Source organism: Corapipo altera, unplaced genomic scaffold (assembly GCF_003945725.1).
Source record: "Corapipo altera isolate COAL_440 unplaced genomic scaffold, ASM394572v1 2, whole genome shotgun sequence".
NCBI lineage: Eukaryota > Metazoa > Chordata > Aves > Passeriformes > Pipridae > Corapipo > Corapipo altera.
Window position 1 is genome coordinate 8,215,461 of NW_020884890.1, and position 20,387 is coordinate 8,235,847.

General features: G+C 34.9%; 1 protein-coding gene across 3 annotated transcripts in view; it reads left to right on the forward strand.

Annotated features, from left to right (window-relative positions):
* The window catches only part of SENP6 (SUMO specific peptidase 6), a 73,493-nt gene that overhangs the window by 37,122 nt on the left and 15,984 nt on the right, over positions 1-20,387 (forward strand). For 2 of the 3 annotated variants that reach the window (XM_027645030.1, XM_027645032.1), the window contains exons 6-17: positions 104-124; positions 4,629-4,699; positions 6,899-7,038; positions 9,337-9,727; positions 10,571-10,803; positions 13,250-13,420; positions 14,319-14,361; positions 16,018-16,197; positions 18,107-18,333; positions 18,936-19,042; positions 19,129-19,245; positions 20,070-20,192. In XM_027645030.1, coding sequence (XP_027500831.1) covers positions 104-124; positions 4,629-4,699; positions 6,899-7,038; positions 9,337-9,727; positions 10,571-10,803; positions 13,250-13,420; positions 14,319-14,361; positions 16,018-16,197; positions 18,107-18,333; positions 18,936-19,042; positions 19,129-19,245; positions 20,070-20,192 — 1,824 coding nt within the window. The remainder of the gene's footprint in view (positions 1-103; positions 125-4,628; positions 4,700-6,898; positions 7,039-9,336; positions 9,728-10,570; positions 10,804-13,249; positions 13,421-14,318; positions 14,362-16,017; positions 16,198-18,106; positions 18,334-18,935; positions 19,043-19,128; positions 19,246-20,069; positions 20,193-20,387) is intronic. The other variant, XM_027645031.1, reaches the window with a different exon arrangement.

Genomic DNA, 20,387 nt, shown 5'->3' on the forward strand with positions numbered 1-20,387 from the left:
TGAAACAGTTATAGCTTGTATTTAATAACCTTTGCATTTAGTGATGTACAACACATATGGGGCTTTGCATCTTATGTGTTTTTTTCTTTTTTCATATTTTAAGCAATCTGGACCGAAAGGAAAGGTAAGCTTACTGTTGATCAAATGAGCATGGCAATGAGCATTAAGTAAATTAACTGATTGAGTGCTGCAGCAATGCTAGTTAAAGAATATTTAATCCAGGAAATCATATCTGCTTATGTGTGATGGGGGTTGGTTGTGTTTTGCTCTGTTTTTGTGGTTCACTTACGCTCTTTGACTGAAAAAGGACTTTTACATTCATCTCTAAATAACGCTGTGTTAATGTGAGCTTTAGGTGCATTTCCACTGGAACTTTATCTCTCTGTTCATGTAACCAATGTCAAGTTAGATAAGCATTCTGCTAATTCTTTTTGTAAAGCAGCAAACTTTGTGTAATAGAATGATTCTGAAGCAGATCTTAGTAGGCTGTTTAACAACTTTCAGCTTGGTTTGAATAGCATTAAAGATTTTTGTTGCATTACTGTGTATATTTTGTTCATGAAGTATATATTTTAAAGCAATTAACAGAAAATGTATAGCAAAAACAGACACACTGTTTTTGAATTGCTCATTTCAGGCTCATTTCTCACTTGTTTTGCATCTGGTTTACTGCTGTTAATATTTTGTTAGCAGTATGAAATACCATACAATTGTTTTTCTTCATACATAGTTTATAATTGTATGTTAGTGGAAATATTTTGTGGATAGTAAGGAATTCATTGAGTTTTTATAAATATCTTCTCTATGTAGGTGATTTTTGGCAGTATGAGCTTGATACCAGGTTGATTTGTTTAAAAAATGTATATAATGTTTAACCATTAATGATAAAAATAACACAGTTCTTTGTGAATTCAGGATTTTCCAAATTTACTTCAAATTCAGTAATAAAATCAAGTCTTTCTGGTTTACTGCCTTTTGTTACTTCTTAAAAGAACTGTCAAACTCACCAGCCAGTTAGTGTCACTGAATGGCATAGAAGACAAAGGTTGCATTCCATGCTGGTGTGATCTTAATTTTCTCATGGGGATACCTGCTGCTTCTTAACCCAATACTACTGGATGCATTCTTTTTTTCTTTCCCTGTTTTTTGTTGCTGTCTAGCAGGGGAAGATGTAGCCAGGAGCTGCTAAATGTAATTTTCAACATTACTTTCATGATAAGTACAGCCGCAACTCCTGACTTTCTGGGCCAGATGGGGTTACTGACCTGTGTACTAAAAACCCTGTTCCCAGTGCTGCTCCTTCTCTTTTCAGCTTTTGACTTTTTCACTCTGTTTTTCCTGTAAGACATGCTGAAGGTAAATCTTACCTCAGCAGCTTGGTGCTTCAGTTTTACCATGCTTTACTCTTCTTTTGTGTAATGATGTAAAAACCAACAGCCCGCCTGCAGTGGTGTATCTCCAAATAGTAGCATACAGAAGCAGAGGAAAGGTTGAATAAGGTGGCCTCTCAAAGAGGCAGGCTGCACATTAAGCACAGCTCATGTGTAAGCCTGCACCTCAACAAAGTTAGGAGCTGGTGCAAGCTTTTTGATGTGGTGTGCCACATCGTGGGTGGCGCTGTCTCCTAAATTCCCAGATCCAGCTGTTTCTTAATGTTTATTTCTTTCTGGCATAGGCAGAAATTTTGGTTCTGCCCTTTCCCCTGCCCTCCTTTTTTGTTTTTCTAGAGAAGAAATGAAGTGAAAATGTCAGTTCGGCTACAGGGTGTTACAGAGGTCTGTCTAGGAGTCCAACGTGAAGATATTAAGGTCCAATTCCACCAGTAAAGGAATATGGCAGTAATCATGAATGTTTGCTTAAAATACAAAATCACTGACACCGTTCTGTCTGGGCAAAACATGCTTGGTCAAGAATACTCTAGGACTTAGCTGTTAAGATATGTCAAAAGTTCATGACTCTGCACAATCCAGACTGCCTCAGTATTTGGTCATGTCTGTTGCAGAAAAAGCCGGATCTTTCTTGGTACTGTGATTAATGTTTTGTGTTTGATGCTTTACTACTTCTGGAGATTGCTTTTATCAAATACTAGTCTACTTCCCTTGTACTTAAGGGTACTAAAAGTGCTTATGATGGACGAGATAAATGAGATGCCTAAAATTGTTTAATCTCTTAGAATGGAGCCTTGTTCTTCATGCAAAATCTGAATCTCGTAAATATTTTTAGGAAATGTAACAGGGAAAAAAATTTATATTTTAAGTATTTGCTAGGATGGTAGGAACAGCAATCAATATTGTATTTCTTGGGGTGTTTAATTGTTAGACACAGTATGTAGGCAGTCTTGCATCTTGATCTGTTCGGGTGTTTGATCTCTCAGTTACTCCTGTTGAAATGGAAGACTTAGTTTTGGTTAGGGTTTAACAACATGTTAATTGAGCATGTGTCATGTTCAGTTTAAAAGACCACCATAGTTTTCATTCTGTTTCTGCACTGACATGCAATTAAATGGCTCAATGTACTGAGTGCTTTACTGGAGAAGGTATTAATGGATTTGCAAGCATTCAGATGGCAATAAACATTGTGCTGAGAGGGGCACCTTAGTGCTGTAGTCTGTAAAAACTTGGTGGTGGTGGGCTCTGCCTTCCTGTTTGTGTGTGGGTTTTTCAGGAAAGGAAACTAGTAGGAGGCACTTAGTGTTTCTGCCTTCATGTAGGAGGGCTGTCACTGTCTCCAAGAAAGCATTTTTTTTCAGATGAAATATGAAATTAAGTAGTGTTTGAAATCATTTTCACTTTTCTTTCTAATTCAAAGCAAATTCAAGCCTGACCTTGAATTGCTAACAGTGCTAAACTTTGCTGGGAAGCCTCAGTTGATTTGGAGCTGGTTTTTGTGAGTTAGGTTTGGGTGCCACTGCTTCATTGTGAGCATATGAGTAACAATTCTGTATCGTAGGAGAAAAAAGAGACACATTTTTTGCTAGCTCTTCTGTATTCTTGCAAGTGTTTGGCCATTGAATAGGTATCAATATGAGTCTATGCTGCTAACATAAAATTCAGATGGGGTAGATAATGCTACTGTATTCTGATTTATTGTAAAAGAATTATTTAGCCGTATATGGTAAATAATGAATTTATCATCTTAAAAAGACAAATATATATTGCATGTTAAAAATGTAATACAATCTTGTTTGATTCTTAGAAGAAAAATTGTAAACTAGAAATGTCCAGAGACTTTGAATTGTTGACTACATTTTAAAAGAAATTTTAGTATTCTAAATCTGCCATATCGTTTGCTTTATTGTTTGCTTTCAATTAAATGACAAATAGTTTCAATATTGTTTCTCTTAAATATAATTTCAGTGTTAGAAAATAATTTTTCTAAGAGTGATTATGTTCAAAACAAGACATGTTTTGAAATACTACTGAAAGGTAATTATGACTTGTCAGACAACAGCTGTTAGTTAATAAAATACGTGAAGACCCTGAGAAATATTACCTAGAAATGCAGAAAATTCAAAGTTTTTATAATTTGATGCATTAGGAAATGCTGTCCTGGAAGAAATAAAATCTTATTTCATTAGTGCTGAAGTCTATATCAGCCACAGCCAAATTTTTTTCAGGTGGGTCCTCAAAATTAAGCTGTTAGTTGGCGATGTTACTGCCTACAGCTGTGTGCTTCACCCCTTTGCTGTTGGTTGTAATCAGAGGTAGCAGGATGGGATGTGTGTGGCCTATTTGCAGCCCATTGCTTAACTTGCCAATAAAACCAGTTTCTGCTGACGTTGTTGGCAGGGCCTCCTGTGTTTCAGGTGCATGCCATCTTCTGTTATGACAGGAACAGTAACCTACAGCTTCAGGGCAGAGGAAGCACTGAGAAAGAAAAGTGCCACAAACAGTAACCGAGATGCAGTGAACTTCAGGAATCTTAATTTGGTAGTAGCATAATTTGATGCACGTGTATGTAAACTGAAAATATCTTTCAGGAAACTTAAAGAAATCCTACTATAATGCCTTATATTGCATTAATTTGCACCAAAAAAATGTGATATCTTTATTATGCAAATTACACCCACAGAAGTTTTATTATCCAGTAATTTGTCTAAATTAATTACAATATTTTAAAAACAAATATATAGGAACTATGTTTTATCCTGTGTTGTTCTTTCTGGTTTCTGGCCAGAACAGTTTTTGATGTCAGATCTCTTCCCTCTGTTTTGCATCTTCTTTTCCTGTTTTTTAAGTTGTGGAGCTTTTGGAATCTACTTTAATATTAAAATAATATTTGTTTCTATTCTTGGCTTTTAAAAGTATCTGTCTTGTATTTCTTGAATGATGGGGGGGGGAAGATGCAGGCTTCAGTATTTGGAGACTTGGGTCTGCAAGTGAGAGACTCCTGAACTATTGATTATTATCAGAAGAGATTTAGATTAGAAACACTTCCAAGACATTTACTGTGGCTGTTCCTAGCATTCTGGCAATACTTTTTTAAGTGTACAAATAGTATGTAATAGGAGAAGTTACTTATTCAGAGCTTTCAGATACATTTCAGGTTTATTTTGTTCATGTATAATTGTGACTAAATTATGACGGTGTCTGTTGAAAGAACAACCATACATCTAATTAATTTTCCAGAAAAGAATACCCACCTCAGCTTCAGAAAGTAGAGGCAGACCACATTAGATTACCACGATCACAAGGAGTGGGTAAGTTATCTTTAGAGTTCTCATTTATTTTAAGCAGAATAATTTTTTGAATATGGGGGTGTTGCCAAATCTTACATAACCTTTTGTGTGTGTGTGTGTATATATATATATATATTTACTGCCTTACATCATGTTATTCTAGCTTTATACAAGTTTGTGCATGAAGTGAGCATTTTGCCCTTTTTGACAGATTTTTGTAACCGGTCCAGTCTTGTAATAAGTAATTTTAAATTAGGCTTCAGTTACTATAAAAACAAGAGAAATAAGGGGAAATTTAGAGTCACAGAATTGGACATGGAACAGATCTCTGGAGATCATCCAGTCTGAGCCGAGGCCTCCAGCTTGTTTGTGAATTATTCATGAGGAACTTCTGTAGTAGTGTTAGTATGAGAACAATAGGACATGGTAACCAACAAACACTTGGTATATTGATACACTGAAGGAGTTAATAGAAGAGCAGCATCAGCACTGCTCTGTACCTCAGCTGAAACACAGTCTTATATTGTTGTTAGGGAAAATTGATGGAGGTGAAATAGAGAAAATGTAGTTTACCTTGAGGTGTGGAAATTGTGAAACTAGGAAAAGAAAATTCACTTTTGTGTTTTGTTAAGCTTTGTTAGTACAGATAGACTCTGTAAACCTGCTATTCAGCTGCATAGCCATCTCCACTGGCAAGTTGTTTTGCTGTGCCATTTTAGGTTAAATGTTAAGTAGAATTTCAGGAGTACTACTCAAAAGTAAGTTAACTTAGAAAAAACCCCACCTTTTATTGTTTCTTTTTTGAAAACAAGGTATTCTTTAGTTTTGAGATGTGGTCTGATAGTAGGATGTTTGTGAGATCATCAGTATGTATACTGAAAAAGTATTCATAGCTTTTGAAAAAAGACAGTGTTAAAAAAAGTTCCAATATGGAGACTGCAATTAAACTAGGGAATATAAGTAGCACTTTTACCTTAAATCTAATTGAGGCACTCTTGTACAACATATTCCCCTTCTTAAAATGCACAGGGTGAGATTTTAATTCATGGGTTTTTGTGTTCCTATACTCTTACAGTATTGAAATGAATGCCCCAGTATAAAACACTGTAATTCACTGTACTGCTGTGTCTTGTGTTGAAGGAGTAAATCTGAAAGAGTAAATCTGCTGGTTTATACCTGGCAGTGTGCCCAGGTGGCCAAGATGGCCACTGGCATCTTGGTCTGTATCAAGAATAGTGTGGGCAGCAGAACTAGAAAGTGATGGCTCAGCACTGGTGAGGCTGCGCCTCGAGCTGTGTCCAGTTCTGGGTCCCTCACTTTAAAAAGGACATTGGGATGCTGGAGTGTGTCCAGAAAGGACAATGAAGCTGGTGAGGGGTCTGGAGCACAAGTCATATGAGGAGCAGCTGAGGGAGCTGGGGGTGTCTAGTCTGGAGAAAAGGAGGCTCAGGGGAGACCTTATTCCTCTCAACAACTACCTGAAAGGATGCTGTAGCCAGGTGGGGAGCAGTCTCTTCTGCCATGTCTCAGGTGAAAGGACAAGATGTAAAGGCCTTATGTTATACCAGGGAAGGTTCAGATTAGATACTTGAAAAAATCTTTTCACTGAAAGAGTGGTTAGGCCTTGGAATAAGTTGCCCATGGAGGTGGCAGTCACAGTCTCTGGAAATGTTCAAGAGGTGTCTGGATGTGGCACGTGGGGATATGGTTAAGGGATGATTATGGTGGTGCCAGATTGATAGTTAGACTAGATGATCTTGAAAGTCTCTTCCAACCTTGATGATTCTGTGAAATTGTAATTACACAGAACATTCCCAATTATTCTAAATGCATTCATCAGTAATTCTGTAGTAAAGATTACCAACAGCATAATCTAACATCCCCTCCTAATTTGGCAGCAGACCTTCCATTTGATCTGCAGTGAAGTTAGTATAGACTTTCAAATCCAAAGCCTTCTCCAAAGATATCAAGATACAAATTGTCACTGAGAGACACTGAGACAGTATTAGTAAAATAACATTTTTGAATTTACTTTGGGGAATTTTTTCTTACTCATACAACAAATCACGAGACACTTGAAGCAGTGTAGTTTGTTGGAAGTTTAAAAAGGTGTTTATGTTTGGTTCAAGTTAGTGTATGTAAAGAACTAAGTTGATCATAAATATAACAGCATATGAGTGGGCATGTCATGTTAACATTTTTCCATTTTTTCTCTTCTAGACAGTGGAATGGAAAATACAGAAGACTCAGAATCAGAATGTGAAATAAAGAGAAAAGTACGACAGAAAAGTCACTGCAATTCATATCAATCTGACTTGAGTCAATCTTCTGCTACAAAAAAATGCTTAACTCAGTCAAAGGTGGGTTAGATTTTAAAAACATGTAAAGGGTTGACTTTAAAAATTGATGCATATTTTAAAAGCAGACTTTGAAGGGGTGAAACAAGGTAATGTTTTAAAAATCCTTAGAGTTGGGAGGAAGATTGACACAAATAAAAAAAAGTTACAATGATAGAGATATTTAAATGTTCATATTAATACTAGCCATGAAATATTTATATTTTGATTTGAACAGAAAAAGAATTTGAAAAGAACAGGAATCTCTGATTTAATTGAATGGTTGTTCGGTAAACTGGAGACTGATAATTTCATGATTTTCTCTTCTCAAAACAGTAAAGTACTGCAAAAATGCAAGTACTTCTTACTAAGTTGCTTGCTTTTTCAGTGAAACTAACTCTTTTGGGTATGCAAATGGTATTCTCTATGGTCTAAATGCAGCCAACCAACATGTTTTTGTCAGGAGCTTTTCTGAATATCGGATGTAAGATATTTTTGAAATTCCTCTAAGGCTCTCTATTTTTATCAACTTCACAGGTTACTATGGAAGTTTCATAATGCCCACATACAGGTCACACTGTATGACTATCAAAGAAAACCTTCCTGTAAGGAGATCTTGATTAAAAAAATAAATCACAGATCTATGATTATTGTATATACTTAGCTTGTGCTTGCTCTTGTGTATTAGAAAGTAACGCAGACTGTATTTCTTTGTTAGGCAGAAACACTTGGTACTGCCCTTACACATTTCTATTGCATATTTAGTTAATTCATATGATGTTATTAAAGAAACTGGCTTAAAATTCTTGGTGTGTGGTTGAAGTAGAGGGGTGCAGCTACTCTAAGATCCTTCAGGTACAGTTGGTACCTTTTCTTGAATATTTTAATGTCTGACTGAAATTCTTCAATTTGATAAGCAGTAACTTTCTAAGAACTACATCTGGTAACAGCACTGAGGCACAACTGGTTTTCATGTCACTTGATATCTCTTCTCAGGTTTTAAAGGTCTGATATATTTTATACATGGGGGGATTTTTTTGTTTCTCTACAGTGTGCGTAGCTTTGTTAAGTTGCAGAAATTTGGTAAAAATAATACTTTGTCATTGTATAACTTCGGTCTTTACATTTGGGTTTTGAATTGATTCAAGGTTGCACACCTGAGGAACTGTTGGAAGCGTGTTCATGGCTGGGAGTGGGGGCAGTGTAGATTGTGATAACTGTGTTTTCAAACTAGGTTTCAAGAGGTTTTGATGGGATGTAGGTATTTGTTATCTTCAGTAGTTCACAATATAGTGGTTAACGCCTTTTGAGTTCAGTGTTCTGGGAGACAATAACATGCACTAAATTTTGGCTCTAGAGGTGTCCTGTATTCAGTTAGGTACACATTCAGTAGTTTATGTGTTAGTATTGAATCCCTTAGGTTTAGAAGTCCAAGTTCTACACTTGTAGAATACATAATTAAGTTGGACCTAGTACATGTGAGAAAAACAAAAGACACCTCTGTCTTTGCAGTGATAGGATACACATTTTTTTTGAGCCCCTGCTTTCTTGTAAGTTTGGGGAACTCCTATTCCTCAAGTCCTGTTTTCTTTTTGGAGATAAAGGACTCGAACAATGTATTTACTTTTCTTTTTTTTCCCCTCCCTTGAGGAGTGATTTTTCCTGCATGCCTTGCCAGGCTGTTAGAAAATATCTTGGAAAGACAAATGACTTTGACCTCCTCTTTGAGTCCTCTTTGGCATTGCTCTGTGGATCCTTAGGTTATTTCACAACAAAACTCTTTTTACAGAAATGATACAGTTGGATGATCTTGCTGATGGATGTATGTATCTGAACAGTGTGTTACTTAAGGGAAAAAAGGCAAGAAGGAAAATCTGAATTGTCCAACATTAATCACTTTTTCCAAAATTGCCACAAATGATGTTTGTTCCTGGTAGAATGTTTTTCATTTTCTTAAAAAAAAAATAAAAATCAAACTGTATTTTAATGTTTACTTTCTCTGCTTACTGTAATTGCTAACATAGTGGTGTCAGTCTCTGGATATTATGAAGAACTTCATCACCAAAAGGGTTTTCAGATATTAGAAGAGACTGCCCAGGGATGTGGTTGAGTCACCAAAGATAAGTCGATGTTGCACCTGGTTTAGTGGTGACTTGTCAGTGCTGGGTTTATGGTTGGACTTAATGATATTAAAGGTCTTTTCCAACCTAAACGATTCTGTGATTCATTCTGAACAGAAATTAAGTGCAAGATTTGTTAATGGTATGTTTCTACTTACAATTACTGATTGTGTGTGTGTTTCTCCTTTACCTTTTGGAACAGATTGATTATTCTACTGATTGCCCAAATTGTGGGAGGGCAAATGAAAATCAGACCAAATGCCGACATTGTGAAAGTGCTTCTCTGAAGGATTTGCAAAGAGTCTCCAGACAAACTGTGACATTAAGTGAATCTGTGGGACCTTTATCACGTTCTTCAATACATCAGAATTCAGCAGGGCAAAAATCTTCAGGTACAGGGTTCAGCACAAAGAAGTTTTATAGTTCTGCTGTTGGAAAAGGTCCAGCAGATATTCTACTGAGTAATGAAGTTGTAGGACATTCTATGTTAAGACACAATGGAAAAGTTGGTCTTATAACTGGGACAAAAAATCCTAAAATTACAGGAAGCTTAAGACAGAGAAGTACAAGACCGTCTGAACTAAATGATCCAAGTAAGTACTTTTTTATGACTACAGCCCTAAACTGGAAACCCAAAATACAGTATAATGAAGGAACTGTTTGTGCAGGTTTACATTACTGATGTTGCGTGGAATTTTTTTGTGTATATGTTCTTGGGGAAGGGGGACAGAACTTTTAATAATTTCCTTTTTATATGCAGAGGTCCTCTCCAAGAAAGATGAAGATTGGGGAAAGCAAAAATTATTTTGTTAATCTTTTTCTTATTTGTTTAAAAAAGACTTACACTTTATAGTTTTTAGAAAAAGCATTCTTTGCAGATTTCCGTTATTCATTCTCCCAAAGGGAAGGCAGTATTTTATTTTTATTTGATAATTTCTCCCTTTTCTTTTGAACTACACATCTATTTAAATTTCACAGTTTGTAAAATGTTAATTTTTGTGCTTTCTCTATGTAAATTCAATTTATAAACAGGAAGGACGGAATAGGAGGAATTATGTTTCTGGTTCTGTGCTTATTTTATTAGACCACGTTGTCCTACTGATTTGAATGATTTGTCATAATTTCTCTTGTTGGTTTTTAAGTTGCATTATTTACTGTCAATTCTTGATTGAACCAAGGAAAGTATGGCTTCACGTCTAGAGGTGGATTAATGATACCCATTTTTTGTAGAGTTAGTTGTGAGAAATGAAAAACGAGGGAGAGAGCACCTGCAAGCAGATTCCAAATAAACATTAATAAAAGCATAATATAATGATACATGTGGACTTTTTTGGCACTGCAGGACAATTATATAAATTACTTTTAAACTATTATTTGAAAAAAAATTTCTGTTACAGAAAAATTTAGTGGTTGAGAATTTAATATTTTCTGTTTAGTTGTTTTGTCTAGTGATGATGATGAGGAGGAGAATAGTGGCAGCACTAGGAGAATGGAAAGCATTTCACCTCGTCCTGCAGATTCAGCCCGCTCCTCCCCAGCTCCTTCTACAGGAAAGGTGGAAGCAGCATTAAAGGAGAACAGTTGTGGAATAGAACAGAGGATAGGTAGTATAACAACAGATACAGAAATTGCAGTCACACTACCAAGAAAAGCAAGAATGAAAGATCAGGTACTATTTAATGCTTTGTTTAAAGAAAACAAAAATCAAATAATAAACGGAATATGTAAAGGCTTGTTTCACATTGTCAGATTTTGACTATATTTGATTGTTTTTCTTATTCAGCAGCTAATCAAGTAGTATTTTGGCCTACATAATACTGGAAACATAAGAAAATGTGTTCATTATGTTTTTGCAAGGATTCATGATGATTTGAGTTATGCTGTTAACATAAATGCTTCTGTGTTGAATGTTTACTCTTTGAGACTGGGCAGGGATTCTCTATGAAGCTCGAGGGCTTACTTGGTTTGCAGAAGAATGTCAGAACCAGCTGTTGCCTGTTAAGACTTTGAAAAGGGATACTTGTATCAATAGTGGCCCTTGAAAATTAAAATACTTTGACAACTGTCCCAACTAATAGCACTTATTTTAGGGGTTTTGTGATGGGAGTTTTGTTTTTTAGTTGAATATTACTGTAAGAATTGCATAAACAAAGACAAAAAAATGTACCAAGAGCAGACACCTTAAGTGTGGTTGAAAGGGACAGATTTTACGCTGTGGTAAAAGCTGTCTCAGTAGTGAGCCATTAAGAGGAATAAATTTCCTGTGACAATTGGTATTGGATTAATAGTGCTGATTAAAATCATTCTTGAGTCACTCGTCCAGTTTCACTATTGTGAGTTTGATTCAACAAGAGTATCTGATCAGATTTCCAGTCCTTTATGTTTTCTGAGTTAGAACACTAAAGAAGCCAACATTCTAGTGCTGTAATTGATGAAACTGTGGATGTTTATAATATAGTGTATAATTAGTCATCACTGTCAATATAAAGCTGTGAACCCCTAAGCCTACAATAAAGCTGTGGGGCTAAAAGATTGGATTATAAAAAGTTCTGAATTAAGTTATTCTAGTGGTATTTGCTGAATTAACTGAAAGCGCTGCGTTGTGAAGGCACTGGTGTCTAAGACTTCTGAAAGTCTCTCAGATGTTTTTCTTTGTATATCCATATGTTCCTGGTCACTAGTCTTTACGAACCAGTTTTAAAACTGGAAATTAACTACATGTTTTAGATAAAAGTAGAAAAGAGCTTACATTTGAAAACAAGGGATATAGATCTTTTTTTTTGTGAAGTATAACACAAATTTTTCATTGATTCAAGACCAAGAATTGCAGATATCACAACAGTTTTGCCAGATACAATAGAAAAAGCTTCATTCAGTTGTGTTTCTCTCAAAATATGCATTAATTCTTCACTGAAGGGGTTATTTGAATATAGCACCACTTTGATGTTTGCTGTTTTATTGTGTGTGATTTGTTTTAAGCTTTTAATGATATTTAGCCAGTCCAGTAGACAAAAATGAAAAGGTCTCTTCAACAAGAGTCTTAGGAAAATATTTAATTACAGGGATTTAGATCCCTACCTTCTCCAGTGTATTAAATGAAGCACCCAAAAGTATATTTTGAATTATTGCCAAGATGGGTTAGTGATTAGGGACTTGGAAGTAATTTTTGAGATTTAGTCTTAATAGAATACTGAATCCTGTAGAATGTTTTTCTGTGGGAGTTTAATTGTGTTTTGTAACAAAAAAGAATGCTTACTCATGGATAGCTTTATGAAACGATAGAAATACCAAAGAGAAGACTAGTGTACAGAAAATTCAACAAACTAGAGCAATATAAGCAATACAACAAATAAATACATTAATCTGATGGCTATCAGCAGGCTTTATTTCATTTTAATAGGTTTTTTGTAAGATTGTTCTGTTGGTAAACAGGATACTTCATTGAGATTACAGCTTCAGTCAGCATATAGAGACTTTCTTGAGTTGAAGCCAAACTCCACATGGCCTTCTTTCAGTACATAGTCTCCTGACCCTGGAATCTATCCTATAAGCATCTTAGTAGTTCTGTAGAGATGCCTTGAGGAATTCTGATTTGACTTATTTATATTTCTGGAAGATTCTACTCTGCTAATGTGGTGATGCATTGTACCTCAAAAATTACTTGGTCACCAAAAACTTGGATTAACAAAAACTGGAAAAAAATGAAACCACCAACATTGTTGTATTTTTAGGGCATTAGTGTTTTTATCTAAATAAATGAAATATACTAAAAATAACTTTGTTTTACCAGGTGCACGATGTTTCAAAATGACTAAAATTGAATTGGTTTTGGCAATTTTAGAAGCACTGTTCATGATTTGAAAATGTTAACAAAATGTCTACAAGTGTCAGCTTTACCTTTTTTTTTCTTCTTGAATGTAGCAATGTTAACATCCTCAGGCTCCCAAAAAGTCTTTTAGTAAATATCTACCTTATGTATATGAGGTGGAAGCTCTAGCAAGTAATCCTGTTGACCAACAGAAAACTTGCCGAAAATTTAGTCCTTAGTTTTAACAAGCTTGGTTTAGCAATAAACCTTAGTGAGACATTCTGAAACCTTGAAAATTACTTTTCAGTTTGGGAACATTCTGTCTGACACTCCAGTAAAACGTCGTAAAGTGATTTCTCAAGAGATGGTAACCGAGGCTGTACCTCTAAATTATCAAAATTCCTGTGAAAGTGTCATTCTGAACTGTCGAAGTATACGAATAGGAACGCTACGAAGAATGGTAGTGGAGCCTGTGATTGTAAGTAAACTTGTTATTTGACAACTCTCCTTTCAGGTTTTCATGGACATTGTTATTTTCATACTTGAAAAAATGTAATATTTTGCCTTTGTCTGTGGAACAATGAGTTTGTCCATAATTCCAGAGGCCATGATTTCCAAAGAAACTCAGATTACTGTTGCATACTAACACCTGCAGTCTAGCTCTGGTTTTTAATAGAAACATTGTGCCTGCAAAAGCCTTGAAAATCCTGTTTACTTGGTTGCTGGGGAGTTATGGGTTAGTATGCATTTCTTAAGAAAATTGAAAACAACAGCAACAAAAAATGTGGATATTGATAGGTGGGAGGAAGAAGCATTGTCCTACAGGTAAATTAATTTTGCTTCTATAGAACAATTTTTTTTTTTGTTAGCCTTCCAAGTTACATGGAAGTTTTCAAGGAGACATTGAAGGTTAGTCATATGCAGTAAGCCAGATAAAACGCATACTTCTTGCTGGGGTAACCACAGAAACAGGAGAGAGGTGTTACTTGTTCTTTCCACCTTTCTGCAAAACCCTGAGGTTTTTTTAATTTGCTTAAATAATGATAGATAACATTCTCTTTTGAAGAAATCCAATTTGTTATGTTTTTCAAGGTATTGTAAATACTATTGGAAACTGAGTACTTGAGAGAGATCTAAAATTCAACAGTAGGACTGAAAAGGACTCTTGAGTAGTAAAGAATGTGCTTGCCTCCTTGAGTTGTGCTAAAATGTACATTTTGGGTTTTTTAAAAAATTTAACATTTAAAATTTTAATTTTAAAATGTTTATTACTGAAGTACTTAGTCAATTGAAATGTATTTACTAACAGTTAAAAGGCTTTCAGTCAGTTTTGGTTTGGAGAAGATGTGAAATCTTACTGTTATGTTGTCTTTCAGTTTTGCCTGGATTATATCAAAATACGGCTAGAGAGTCAAGAAGGTGAGTACATTTTTCACTTTATGTTGGTACTCAATATATATATTTTGAATGAAGTAACTTTGTTAAAGGTATTAACAAGTGAATGATAATTCAGTATTCATTCTGGTTTTGTCATTTATGTAATAAATTATACTGGTGCCTGTAGTCAGATAAGAGAAAAAAAAATGGAGAGTACAAATTTGACCTGAACTACCTGGTGAATAAAAAACAAAAGGATTTTGCATTATCTCTGCCATCTACTGACAGAAAAAAATTCACTGATAGCGGGACTTAGCAATTTGTGCTGTGCATACAGCTGGGTCATTATTTTCCCCCTTCATCTGAGTTGAAGATCTGTAGATATTCTGGTGATGATGGGCTATGTTTGTCTTGAAAATTATTATCAAAAATAAAAAGCAAGAGTAACCTTCCTATAAAACTTGTTAGCTTTTTAACACTATATTAGTTCATTATTTTGGCTATCATAAGTAGACAGTAAAAACCACCCATGTGTCTTAGATCTTTCTTGTCTATATCTCCCTTGGTAATTTTTTCTCTTGACTAGAAGTTGTATATTTCATGTTACTGAAAGAAATATGGTATAAAGAATAAATGACATAGGTTAGGAAATGGTGAGCTTACAACACTCGCTCTGTTTTCTTCCTTTTCTTTTGTAGGATTTTGTTCTGGGCCTGAAAAACTTTGCTAACTTTTGTTGGGTGCAGTCTTAAGAAACAGTTCTATTGAATTTTGCTTTTGTTATTTCTAGAGAGAGCTATTGTGTTTTGTCATTATTATATGCAGAAAGGTGTCTCACAGCCTGTAAAATGTAGCTTTTGTCAGTCAAGTATTTATGTTGCATCTAAAATAAAGATGAATAGAAACTACCAGTTTTCATGCATTAAATGTATTTTAAAAAATAAAACACTAAAAAACTTACTATAATTTGTAGAAGACAACTATCAAGTTTAGTGAAAAAAGGTGCACAGTGAAATTATTTCCATGGGACCTGATCCCTCAATAGCATAAAAATGGTGATTCATTAAATGTTGTGTCTGTTGGAGCATTTAGCACTTTTCCATTTAATTGTTTTGAGTTTTGCATCTACATCAATTTCTGTACTCAGTTTTATAATTCAGTAAAACCTGTAAAATACTCAACATTGGCATTGGCAGCATCAGATGTAGTGTTAAAAATTTACCATGTTACCGTCATTTCTCTTTGGAAGTCAACTGAGAGCAGTACCTTGTTACCTTGTCAGATCATTTTTCTGCACGTGTTTATTCTCCTCTTCTTTTTAAAGTTATTTTTCATAAGAGAACTTTCTACAAAGAAAGTTTTACAAACCTATTGTAAAATGTGTCATAGTAATATTTGCAAATTTAAACCACTGGAAATTGTGGGGTTTTTTTCCCATGGAATACAGAGTAGATTAAAGTTGGTGAGAAGAAAACAGTTTGTTTCTGATTCCTGACAGGTGATACTGGAATTCAGTTTGTCTTATTTAAGATATAAAACCCCATTGCTTCCTGGATGTGCATTAACTTCAAAGTCTTAAAAACTTTTAAGAATGTTAGTGAACGCATACTGATTTCTTGTTAAAATCAAGGTGGAAATTGTAAAGGAAAACTAAAAATTTTTGTTATAATTTAATATCATGGTATTATTTTCTCGTAGAATCAGAAAACGATATCAGAGAGATTAACCTGAAAACTTCAGAGCTTACCAAATGTGAATGGTGTAGTGTCCGAAAATTGCCAGTAGTTTTCCTACAAACAGTACCTGCAACCTGTAGTAGCCTGAGAGATCAACTGAAAATGAGTAAAGATAATGTCTGGTACGAATGTAAAGGAGACAGTAAGTAAAACAATTTTAGTCTACTATTGACTTTAAATTGTATTTTAATATTTTGGGTCATGAATTTAGACTAAATGCGTTAAGACTAAAACGGTCATCATTGGCTGGGGTAGGTGGAGTGCATTTTCAGACACTGTCACCTTCCAAGGCTGGTGAAGAATTACAGTTCAGAACAGCTTGGCATTCTGTTTGTCCAGACACATGCTAATGAATTATAACATTCAGTCAGTTTAGTATAACTTTTTTCACTAATATTTATAGTCAGTGAAAGTAAGTTGGTTTGTTTAGCTTTTGTATGAGAGTCTTTACACTTATGTGACAGATTTTACTATTCTTCCGCTTTCTCTGCTGTACTCCTGACAGGCCTTAGTTTCAGCAGAAACTGTTGTATGGCTTGGCTTGGGTTTCTTTCCCCAGTATACTTGTAGTGATGTTATGAGTTAGACCAATATCTGCTTGGAAAATACGTGGATAGTCTTCGTGTATGTCAAAATAAAATTTAATTTCCACATAGTTTTCAAGGACCTAGCATCTTCATATGCACTCCTGTTACAATCAGCATAGAGTCTTCTTACCCTTAAGCAGGCTTTTCTTTAGGTTAAATTTTGTGATTATTTATACTCAGTTTTGTACAAACATGATGCATTCAAATGTAGGAAGAAAGCTTTCACCAGTCTCAGAATTGTGTGCTTCCACAATACTATTACAATAACCTTATCCACCTCCTGTAGAAAGTATGAGCTGTAAGGAGCATTATAATTACAAAAGTAATCGGAGAGCCTGCAGGGGACCTTTATACAATTCTGAGAGCAGGAAGTAGACCCCAGGTGGACACAGGTGTTCACAAGTGAAAAAAGGAAAAGCTTCCTGAGCTGTCTGTGTGAGAAGTCCTTCCCTTGGCATGCCTCTCAGCAGTGCCTCCCAGCTCTTTTCCCCGAGGCTGTGGCACTGAACTAGTTTTATACCTAGCTGCTTTATTGTATTTGATACTTAGGAGCACTTTATGATAACAGAGTTGCTCCTTGCTTTGTAAACAATGAAATTAATTCAAGCCTGAATCCATAGCTTTGTATACAATTGTGTGTAGATGCCTAGTTCCCAAAACAGGAATGCCCAAAACCCAGTTACACATCTAAATTCTCTGTGCGGTAAATTGAGAATTATGCTGCTGAAGAATTATTTTTCACAACAGTTAGCACGCTGGGTTAGGAATGACCAAAGGGAAATGGTTATACGTGTGTCTGAAACTCCTCTTAGGGAGAAACAGGTCCTGGCAGCTCTGTGTTAGGCAGCTATGTGAGACTGGGATTTGCAGCCTGAATCCTGTTCCTGTGTCTGACTGCCTGAAATAATTCCTCTCAGTGCAATTTACTGCTTTTTGATTTTTCAGATGATATAAATGAGTGGTATTTATATAACAGCTGCTTGATCCGACTCATTCTCTCCAACTTCTTCAAAAACAGTGATGTTTTATGGTGTAGCCTTCTAGGATCAGAGAGGACATTACGCTGAATACATAATTTCTGGGATTGTACTGAAACAATAGGATAGGAACAGCAATAAGAAAAAGAGAAAGTATTGATTACAGAGTCTTACTGTCAGTAAGCAGAGAAGATGTTATTTCAAACAAAATATGTTTTGGCTTTGCATTCAGTGTCATTTAAAAGTTTATCAGGTATAATTAACATTGCTAGATTAAGGCAGAAGTTGAATGCGCTCTTCGCAAATGTAGGTAAGAAAGATTTGGTAGTTAATCCTTCTGTCTGTCTGCACAGATCTGTATTACTGCTTACATGTATTGTCAGCAGTGTGTACCCGTGTCGTCCCATGATTTTATAAAATTTGTTTATTATTGCAACATGCTTTATTTTATTCCTAAATGAATAGTTTTCTCTCTGCTTCTTTATAGGTCAAGAAGAACAATACATAATTTTGATTTTTGAAACCGGTCTTGATCCTCATGCAAACTCAATATTTGAAAAAATAATTACTGACATTGGTATTAGAAATAATATTTCTGACTTCTTTGTGAAAATTTCCTTTGAAGAAGCCAATGCCAGGCTTGTTGCATTTACTAAGTGCTTGGAAGACAATTCCAAAGGAAGCCCATCTCACAGAGAAGGCAAAATAAAAAACGTAATTATGTTTTTGTTTTAGAACAAAATCATTATATTATTTGGGTTACAAATACACTAAAGATAGTGTATTAGTCATTAGCCAAAAAAAATTTCCAACAACTTTTGATGACTTTAATATGAGGATTCCCGTAATTGTCCATGGTGGGTTATGAAACTATGGGAAATAGCCTGTGCACTCACAGTACATTTTAAGGTGTTTAGTTTGATTCTAAGGTTTTACAATGGTCCACAAGAAATGTTATTTAAAAATTATTCTGGGGTGAGAAATCTGTAGTATAATTAGACAACATCATTTTTTCCCAATTCATCTACTGGTAAAATTACAATATCTCAAACAAGAAATTAAGTTGCACTGTTGTAGTTACATTTAATTAATGCATTCTTGAAACAAACTACCTTTTAAAGAATTAGAGTTTAGTGACTCTGCAAGAAATGAATAAAGAACTAAGTGTAATAGATGGAAGTAGGAAAGAAAAAACCCAAACTTGAAGTCTTTTTCAAAAACAATGGATATTACACTGCTGGGCTTCCAGAGTTTTATTACCGCTTCAGTAAAATTGAACACCGTATGCAAATTAATATTGACTTTATTCTTTTAAGGTTCCTTCTGAGTCCAAAATGCAGCAGCGAAATAAACAGTTACCGTTTTTTGAGGATGATGAAGAAATTGGTGAACCACATACAGTATTTATTGGTCCTATAGAAAAGTAAGATAATTGTCTTTTCCCTGTAACAATTCTCTGAGGGTTTTTTGGCATTTCATACTTCTTATTGAATGTATTTTTCTTCCCAGGTTGATAGTTTATCCGCCTTCTCCAGCTAAAGGCGGTATTTCTGTGACCAACGAAGACCTCCATTGTCTAAATGAAGGCGAATTTTTAAATGATGTTATTATTGATTTTTATTTAAAGTAAGTTTTATTTCACATCAGTTTTTAGTTGTCTTTTACTTTAAAACTTGAGAAGTTCTGACATTAAAAATTCATAGGTCAGTTGATAACACTTGGTCTCCAACTATGTATAGCTGTAATTTTAAAGGCTGTTTTGTAATTTTGCAAGAAATTTTGGTTCCTCTCCCATCCTGCTTGGCAGTGATGTTGTTCTGACATGGAAAAAGGTTCTTTTTAATTTTTTTTAACTTCTGAAGAGCAAATTTCACTAAAATAAGAAAACCCCTTTTTTGTTTTGAATAATGTAATACATACATTAATTTTGAGATTTTCTGATGCTACAAATGTTAGAAGCTTAAATTGTTACATGTCACTGTGTTTATGCTACACATAAGGTGCGTGTGTATCATTTTCGGTCTATTAAAATATTATAGAGGTGAAAAGAAAATGAGTGTGTCACTCTTAGGAGTGTTTGGAGATCTAGTGGCCGAAACACAAAATAGGTTGTTGTGTAACAAATTCATTGAAAATTTGTTTTCTTACTGTGGTAAAAAAATAAATGCAACAGCAGGAGAACAACTTATTGATTGAGCAGAGCACTTAATACCTTAAATATTTACACAAACTTTGCATTAATTGGTTCCTGTGGATTGTCAGATCCAAATAGCTGTTTTTTGAGAAACTGCATCAATTTGGTAGGGATCATAGAATCAACTGAGTTGGAAAAGACCTCTGAAATCATCGAGTCTAGCACTGTTGGCAGTCCTTTTCACTCTGGTGGTGAATACTTTAACACCTCTATTCATTTTTTTTTTTCTTTTTTTTTTGTTGTTTGTTTTAATTAGGTATTTGGTACTTGAAAAGCTAAAAAAAGAAGATGCTGATAGAATACATGTGTTCAGTTCATTCTTCTATAAACGCCTTAATCAAAGAGAAAGAAGAAATATTCATGAGACTTCAAACCTTTCGTAAGTCTGATCAGTCATTTTAACTAAGAGCTAAGTACAGTGAAGACTACAGGAACAGATGCTTCTTGTACAGAAGAACAGAACTCAAGGAGGCATTCAGACCCATAGCAAACATAGACTGTGCCTTGAAACCTTCATCCAGACCCACAGCAAACATAGAATATGCCTTGAAACCTTCATCCAGACCCATAGCAA